Below are 9,349 nucleotides of genomic sequence, written 5' to 3'. Positions count from 1 at the left end.
GACCCCCCCCACCAACCCCCTCAAAAAAAAAAAAAAAAAAAAAAAAAAAAAAGCTCTCGTGTAGATACCATGCACCTAGCTCACATACAACAGCCCCCCACACGACACAGCACGGCAACACGAAAGTTGTACACGGCAAAGTTCTGGAGAAAAAAAAATTGAAGTAAATGAAAATATACACGTGGACAGAACAATACAAGGACAAAACCAGTGGCGCATGGCGATGGTGAAGCGATCTCCCAAGGGAAAGCAGCCCAAAGTAAACACGGATAAGTCTGTTGTGGACTAACGCATGGAATGCAACGCAACACGACACGACACGACACGACACGACATGAAACGATACGAAGACACGAAACGCAACGCATCCCAGCTATACACATTGCAACGCAACACAAAACAACGTCACTAAACACACTGCAACGCAAGCACAACATAACTAAACACACTGCAACGCAACACAAAACAACGTCACTAAACACACTGCAACGCAAGCACAACGTCACTAAACACACTGCAACGCAAACACAAAACAACGTCACTAAACACACTGCAACGCAAGCACAACGTAACTAAACACACTGCAACGCAAGCACAACGCAACTAAACACAACGCACGCAACGCAACAAAACACAACGCACGCAACGCAACACAACGCACGCAACGCAACAAAACACAACGCACGCAACGCAACTAAACACAACGCACGCAACGCAACAAAACACAACGTAACTAAACACACTGCAACGCAAGCACAACGTAACTAAACACACTGCAACGCAACACAAAACAACGTCACTAAACACACTGCAACGCAAGCACAACGTCACTAAACACACTGCAACGCAAGCACAACGTCACTAAACACACTGCAACGCAAGCACAACGCAACTAAACACACTGCAACGCAAGCACAACGCAACTAAACACAACGCACGCAACGCAACAAAACACAACGCACGCAACGCAACACAACGCACGCAACGCAATAAAAACACAACGCACGCAACGCAACTAAACACAACGCACGCAACGCAACAAAACACAACGTAACTAAACACACTGCAACGCAAACACAACGCAACTGAACACAACACAACGCAACAAAACACAACGTAACTAAACACACTGCAACGCAAACACGTACAACACAACTGAACACAACGCAACACAACGCAACAAATCACAACACACCTAAACAAAACGCAACACAACACAACTAAACGCAACGCAACGTAACAATACACTACTGCACCGCCAAGCACAATACAACACAACAGAACGCAGCAGTACAGCACAACACAACACAACTGAAAACGCAACATAACACAAATATAAAACCTGAAGGCAACAATTTTTAAATGATATTCAAAATTCGAATAACACAGGAAATATCCCCGTCAGCTGATGCTAACAGATGATGAATATTATATACAAACAAGATTAGGAAAATTTGTTTATGAATGCTGTTGCAATTTATTGCATTAATTGATTCATTGTGTATTTTTTCGTTCATTCATTCATTTACCATTGCACTTGTGTCTTATAAACCTTAAGGTTTCATGACAATAAAATCTATTCTATTCTATTCAACGCAGCACAACACAACACGTCAGTCATGGTGATGACGTCACGGGTGTCAAATGGAGTGGAGTGATGGCCTAGCGGTAACGCGTCCGCCCAGGAAGCGAGAGAATCTGAGCGCGCTGGTTCGAATCACGGCTCAGCCGCCGATATTTTCTCCCCCTCCACTAGACCTTGAGTGGTGGTCTGGACGCTAGTCATTCGGATGAGACGATAAACCGAGGTCCCGTGTGCAGCATGCACTTAGCGCACGTAAAAGAACCCACGGCAACAAAAGGGTTGTTCCTGGCAAAATTCTGTAGAAAATCCACTTCGATAGGAAAAACAAATAAAACTGCACGCAGGAAAAAATACAAAAACAATTGGGTGGCGCTGTAGTGTAGCGACGCGCTCTCCCTGGGGAAAGCAGCCCGAGTTTCAGACAGACAAATATGTTGTGATAAAAAGAAATACAAATACAAATGTCAACGTTGGCGTGACCCTGTCCAGCACATGCACACAAACTGAACAGGGGGCAACCCTAAAGCTGTGGCGTGAACGTGTTCACGAGAAATTAAAAAAATCCCACGTAACTTCAACTGTTTATTTCTTCATCCATTTATTTATACGCAAACACACACACACACACACACACACACACACACACACACACACACACACACAGAGAGAAGAAGAACACATTTTGTAAACGGCAAGAATCTATAATGGAGAACGTGCGTGGCTGGTCAAAGAAATGTTTAAAATTAATATGACGGTATCAGCAGACACTTCCTCCTCCAAAAAAACAAGAACATCAAAACAAAAAAAACCCAACCCCCCCACCCCTCCCCCCAAAAAAAAGAAAAAGAAAAAAAAAGTGATCGTAGTTGAGCTGTTTCAGTAAAAAAAAAAAAAAAAAAGAAAGAAAGAAAAAAGCAGAACAAACACCCCACAACAGTTGTTCCAACAGATTCCAGCTTATAAAGTGCAGCAAAACATGTAAATTAACATATTCTAAGTTAAAACAAACAAACCAACCCAGCAACAACACTTTTTGCGCCATTCTCATCACATGTCTCATCAAAGTCAACAAGCGAAGCAAATGAATCAGGCAGCATGGAAAGTATGTGTACGGTTTTTTGAGTAGAAGAAGGTGAAGGATGGACAATGAACTCACTCGGTACGGCCAGTCCTCTCTTCTCTGCACAGACCCCTCGGATGTCCAGTGGGTGTCTCAATGACCCAACCTTTAGCTTCCGTCGTCAAAATTGTGGTATTCTTTGTCAACATTCACCTCTTCAGTGTAAGAGCCTTCCGCTTGTAATATTTTGATGATGGTAATTGGGGAGAAACGCTGTTAACGTCGTCTCTTTCGCCGTTCGTATTGAAAGAGTTAATGTTGCACTCATCATCAGCGGTCTAGCTTTATTGCAGTGCAATGTCAGGGCCAAGGTGATGTCAAAGCGTGTGAATCATACTGATCCATGTACGCTCCGTGCACAAAGCGTGTCGTTTTGATCTAATCGACACAACCGGAAGAGCCTAATATTCATCCGCAGTACGTCGGCTACTTGAAATAATTATTCAATGTGATTTGTTGACCAAAACGCGCATGCTGCCTCTTCTTTATCTTATCTGGAGGTCGGTGTACATTGTCATTTATTTCATTTTGGTTTATTTCAGAGTATAAAATGACCGACTTGTGGAAAGAGACTATTAAACTAAAAACAACAACAAAAAATACAACAAAACATCTTCACTTCGCCACAGGTGCATCAGACGAAGCACAGATCTCAGGAACTCGCCCGTCTCATTGAGCGGAATAGTGATGCACCGTGAAGGTTGGTGCTGGGATGCCTTGCTCCGTTGTGAATTGTACAGTACTGTACTATACTAAACTGCTCTCCACCAGGAGCCAGTTGCATTGCTCGGACGGAAGAGCCCAGTATGGTCGTAACCCGCTACTAACTGTGTGTAGTATGGAACTGACCAATGGCGTAGTTCGGTCAACGTAGGCATTTAGTCAGGTGTAACTGTCAATACGTTAGAACCAAGCAATGCAACAGGTACCAGCAGATTTCCTCGTCAGAAATCCGGGCTGCTGTTCCTTCCCTGAAAGAACAGGTCGCCAAAACGCAGCGCCACACTTTGGTTTCAATGTTATTCGTTGACACAAGGTAACACATCCAAATACATGTAAAAACAACAATTTGAGCAAGTGCAAAAGCTTAGAACTTAATCATCCGCTGATGACATTGGTGTACAACACACACAATGAAACATACACTGTGACGGAATGTCCGAAACCCAGATTCCAACATACCTCTGATAGGAAAAACAACACCAACAACAACCCCCCCCCAAAAAAAAAAAACCCCGCCTGTGGAGAGTTGGAGAATTGAGGAATTGAATGAAATGCCACCGGCCAGCATACAATGACTGCGAAAACCAATGGAACACACACAAATAAACAACATAACAGATAATCACTTTCGTATTGCTGACATAACACTGCTATGTAATATTTCATGACCTAAAAGCACCGCTCATATTGTGGAACCCCGCTAAGAGTTTCACTTGTCTATATGGCATACTATGTAAACACTAACTTCACAATTACGAAACGGTTTCAGTTTGCAACGACATACGTGCCAGATATTGTTCATGCAAATCCCTACAATATTCTGACAGATACACACACCCTTCTTTCATACAGGCCTATTTTGAATATTCAAATAGAAAATAAGTTTCGTTTTTTTTTCTACACAGCTGTATTTTGAACATTCAAACTGAAAATAAATTTCGTTTTTTTCTGTATTTTCAACCACAAAACAGACATTTCTTTGATACTTCTTTCATATCTCTGGTTCACGTGTAAATGGAGACAGAGACACAGAGAGAGAAAGCACATTAATTTTTACAAACAGGACATCCATCGGCTTTCACGTTGGACACAATCATTTTCCACGTGCACCCAGTGAAACACATCAAGCTGATGCCACCCTTTCCTTTTTTTTCGGGCCTGTCCGTAAGTGAATATACATCTGGTCTGTCAAAGACCTTTTGTTTTGTTCCAGGTTTTGACAGGGACAGCCCTTTTCTTGTCCAAACTGCGTGTGCAAGGGATCTCTCTCTCTCTCTCTCTCTCTCTCTCTCTCCTCCCCCGTTTATTAATTAAACATCCCACACAGAGGTCAGTCTGTGACAACTCATCAGGAAGACTTGAGCATCTCTCTCCGCTTTTCACAATCTCACTCTGTGAAAACATCCCACAGAATAATTAGTTCTCTCGCCCAATCTCTACCCCTCTTACCTTGTCGTTCTCTCTCTCTCTGTCTCTCAGCCACACACACACACACACACACACACACTCTCTCTCTCTCTCTCTTTCTCTCTTAACCCAGACCACCACACAAAGTGTCACTGACAGAGGACGGGAGGGAGAGCTATGGGGTTTCAGAAAATGCCATTTCCGCACATCGACTGGAATCTGTGTGCTCTTCGCACTTATGGGGGGTAGGGAGTGGGGGTAGGGTGGGGGGAGGTGGGGAGATTGGAGGTGTATTGTGTTGGCGTCGGTGTGTGCGTGTGCGTCGCAGTGGCAATGACAATGACGTCTTTTTTTTTTCCTTTTTTTTAATTTTAATTTATTGTCCATTCAGCGTTACAACGACCTTCAGACAACAACGCCCTCTTCAGTCGTAGAGGCAGTTAAAGGGAAATAGCCAACCGCAGAAAAACAAAACAAAAACAACAAAAATCCCAAAAACGTAGCATACGTAAGTCAAACAATACACGGACAAAATGATAATAACAATAGCAAGATTAATACTAATGATAATAATAATAATCATCATCATCACCATCATCATCATCCAATATAATGGTACTGAAAATAATAATAATCATAGTAATTCCGACGAATTAATCATAGTTATAATCTGATATGTTGGCAGTTACGACACATGAACGGTTCTCTCTCTCTCTCTCTCTCTCCTCCCCCGTTCGATTAATCAAACATCCCACACAGAGGTCAGTCTGTGACAACTCATCAGGAAGACTTGAGCATCTCTCTCCGCTTTTCACCATCTCTCTGAATCTCACTCTGTGAAAACATCCCACAGAATAATTAGTTCTCTCGCCCAATCTCTACCCCTCTTACCTTGTCGTTTTCTCTCTCTCTGTCTCTCAACCACAAACACACACACACACACACACACACTCTCTCTCTGTGTGTCTGTCTGTCTCTCTCTCTCTCTTTCTCTCTTAACCCAGACCACCACACAAAGTGTCATTGAGGGAGGACGGGAGGGAGAGCTATGGGGTTTCAGAAAATGCCATTTCCACACATGGACTGAAATCTGTGTACTCTTCGCACTTATGGGGGGTAGGGAGTGGGGGTAGGGTGGGGGGAGGTGGGGGGATTGGAGGTGTATTGTGTTGGCGTCGGTGTGTGCGTGTGCGTCGCAGTGGCAATGACAATGACGTCTTTTTTTTTTCCTTTTTTTTAATTTTAATTTATTGTCCATTCAGCGTTACAACGACCTTCAGACAACAACGCCCTCTTCAGTCGTAGAGGCAGTTAAAGGGAAATAGCCAACCGCAGAAAAACAAAACAAAAACAACAAAAATCCCAAAAACGTAGCATACGTAAGTCAAACAATACACGGACAAAATGATAATAACAATAGCAAGATTAATACTAATGATAATAATAATAATCATCATCATCACCATCATCATCATCCAATATAATGGTACTGAAAATAATAATAATCATAGTAATTCCGACGAATTAATCATAGTTATAATCTGATATGTTGGCAGTTACGACACATGAACGGATCCCTCTCTCTCTCTCTCTCTCTCTCTCCCCCCTCCTCCCCCGTTGTATTAATTAAACATCCCACACAGAGGTCAGTCTGTGACAACTCATCAGGAAGACTTGAGCATCTCTCTCCGCTTTTCACCATCTCTCTGAATCTCACTCTGTGAAAACATCCTACAGAATAATCAGGTCTCTCGCCCGATCTCTACCTCTCTTACCTTGTCGTTTTCTCTCTCTCTGTCTCTCAACCACACACACACACACACTCTCTCTCTGTGTGTCTGTCTGTCTCTCTTTCTCTCTCTCTCTTTAACCCAGACCACCACACAAAGTGTCACTGACAGAGGACGGGAGGGAGAGCTATGGGGTTTCAGAAAATGCCAATTCCGCACATCGACTGGAATCTGTGTACTCTTCGCACTTATGGGGGGTAGGGAGTGGGGGTGGGGTGGGTGTGGGTGGGGGGATTGGAGGTTATTGTGTTGGCGTTGGTGTGTGCGTGTGCGTCGCAGTGGCAATGACAATGACATCTTTTTTTTCTTCTTTTTTTTAATTTATTGTCCATTCAGCGTTACAACGACCTTCAGACAACAACGCCCTCTTCAGTCGTAGAGGCAGTTGAAGGAAAATAGCCAACCGCAGAAAAACAAAACAAAAACAACAACAAAAATCCCAAAAACGTAGCATACGTAAGTCAAACAATACACGGACAAAATGATAATAACAATAGCAAGATTAATACTAATGATAATAATAATAATAATCATCATCACCATCATCATCATCATCCAATATAATGGTACTGAAAATAATAATAATCATAGTAATTCCGACGAATTAATCATAGTTATAATTATAGTTATAATCTGATATGTTGGCAGTTACGACAAATGAATGGTTCTCTCTCTCTCTCTCTCTCTCTCTCTCTCTCTCCCCTCCCCCGTTGTATTAATTAAACATCCCACACAGAGGTCAGTCTGTGACAACTCATCAGGAAGACTTGAGCATCTCTCTCCGCTTTTCACCATCTCTCTGAATCTCACTCTGTGAAAACATCCTACAGAATAATCAGGTCTCTCGCCCGATCTCTACCTCTCTCACCTTGTCGTTCTCTCTCTGTGTCTCTGTCTCTCTCTCTCAGTCACACACACACACACACACACACACTCTCTCTCTCTCTCCCCCTCTCTCTCCCCCCATTGAAATGAACCTTATGTGTTTCTTCAGGAAAACATCATCATCTCTCTCTCTCCACCTACATTTTCAAACATTCTACCACAGGAAACGCTGAACTGTCCATCAGGAAGACTGAGCACCACCAGTCTCCCCATCCCCACCCCCGCCCCCACCACGACCACACCCCAACGCCCCGCTCCTCCGCTTCCCACCCCCGCCCCCACCCCCAACATCCACACAACTACCCATCGGCGAAGGACCAGCTTCGCCAAAACCAAGGATGGCATCATCATCATCATCATCGTCATCGTCGCCGTCGTTATCATCGTTGTCGTCATCGTTGTTATCATCACCGTCATCGCTTCTTCCAGCATCCTCAGCAGAGGCGAGGGGAGCGCAGGTTACGAGGAGGGGGTCGGCAGAGGTGGGTGGGAGGGTGGATGCTGACGGCAGGTGGTGGGGGGTCTGACCGCGGAGAAAGGCCTCCAGCTTGTCCACACAGGCGTCCTGGTAGTCGTGGATCCACCTGCACACAGGGGGAGGTAAGAGGTTAAGTTAAAGGATAACTGAAAGGTTAAACGAGACTTAGCTTGTAAGTAAAAGATTGACCGCAGTTCAGTTCTACCCTTTGAAGGGCGCCAGGAAAGAATTAGTCGAGTGCGCGATGAAGCGTACTCGCCAGGCCAGTGTGATGAAGTGTTTCAGACAGGCCAGTCGCTCGATCTCGGGTCGCTCTGTTGCCGCGAGTTATTTCGTTGTGATCATTACGTCTTTGTTATAAAACGCTCGCGTGTCCGCATTAAAAGTTGCTCAACTGTTCCTCAGTGGTTGTGTATGTACTATATCTGTGTTTTCTCTGGATACCTTGGATCTTCACGACTGTGACTGAACGGCTCTGCCACTTCACCCTGGGCAGAAGCTAGCAGGCTGCCCCCAGTCTGGCTTTGAAAAGCCAGGCGAGGAAGGCGCAGTCTGTAATCCAATACCTTATCAAGGCGGTGAAACCTTGTACCCTTACCAAGGTGGTGATATGACACTGACCACTGCACACCATAAAGGAGCGATTCTTTCTAGAGGGCAGAACTCCTTCAGTACGGCCAGTCTTCTCCCTTTCTTCCACCCACCCCCCACCCCTCAAACTACCGACAGAAAGTTCGTCTGATGCCCAAGCGGGTGTCATAGACAATGGCCCCAGCCTGTAGCTTTCGTCAATAAAAACATGGTATTAATTGTCTCTTGTCCATCTATTAGTGAGAACCTTCCTTTTGTACCAGCCGTAAAACGCGGTCATCGTCACCTCTTTTGTCGTTCGTACGGATAGGGTTAATCAAAGGTCTCACAGCACTGTGTCTCGGGCTGGGCATAGGAATCCTCCCCTTTCGCCGTTTCAACCTTCACCAACCAGAGTCAGGTAAAACCCATTCACACCTGGGTGGAGTGAAGAAAATCAGACTAAAGTACCTTTCCCAAGGACACAACACCATGCCGAAACCGGGGCCTCGAACCCTGATCACTGCTGTACGCTGGACCAGAAGTCAGTGAGAAAAAGGGGGAGGAACAAATGACAACGTTTTTATCAAAGGACAAAACACATAGCGTCTCTTCCGAGATGTGAGTAAAGGCTACCACACACAACTCCTTCCCCGTGTCAGTGATTGTTTGCCCGAAAAATGCTTGGTTTTGACACTGAGCTGATCTGACCACAGAGTTGCGCATACATTTTGCTACTTCCCTTGCAAGCATAAAGTGCAAAGATAAACTATTTACGAGGTATTCTGTTA

General features: G+C 44.4%; 1 protein-coding gene across 5 annotated transcripts in view; it reads right to left on the bottom strand.

Annotated features, from left to right (window-relative positions):
- Positions 1–7,272: 7,272 nt before the first annotated feature.
- Positions 7,273–9,349, bottom strand: part of LOC143288481 (NAD(+) hydrolase SARM1-like) — an 85,337-nt gene continuing 83,260 nt past the window's right edge. For all 5 annotated transcript variants that reach the window (XM_076597018.1, XM_076597017.1, XM_076597020.1 and 2 more), the window contains exon 12: positions 7,273–8,094. In XM_076597018.1, coding sequence (XP_076453133.1) covers positions 7,692–8,094 — 403 coding nt within the window. In that variant the 3' untranslated portion in view covers positions 7,273–7,691. The remainder of the gene's footprint in view (positions 8,095–9,349) is intronic.

Source organism: Babylonia areolata, chromosome 12, assembly GCF_041734735.1.
Source record: "Babylonia areolata isolate BAREFJ2019XMU chromosome 12, ASM4173473v1, whole genome shotgun sequence".
Lineage (NCBI taxonomy): Eukaryota > Metazoa > Mollusca > Gastropoda > Neogastropoda > Buccinidae > Babylonia > Babylonia areolata.
The sequence above is the reverse complement of the archived record's forward strand: the minus strand, read 5'-3'. Positions and strand labels throughout refer to the sequence as shown.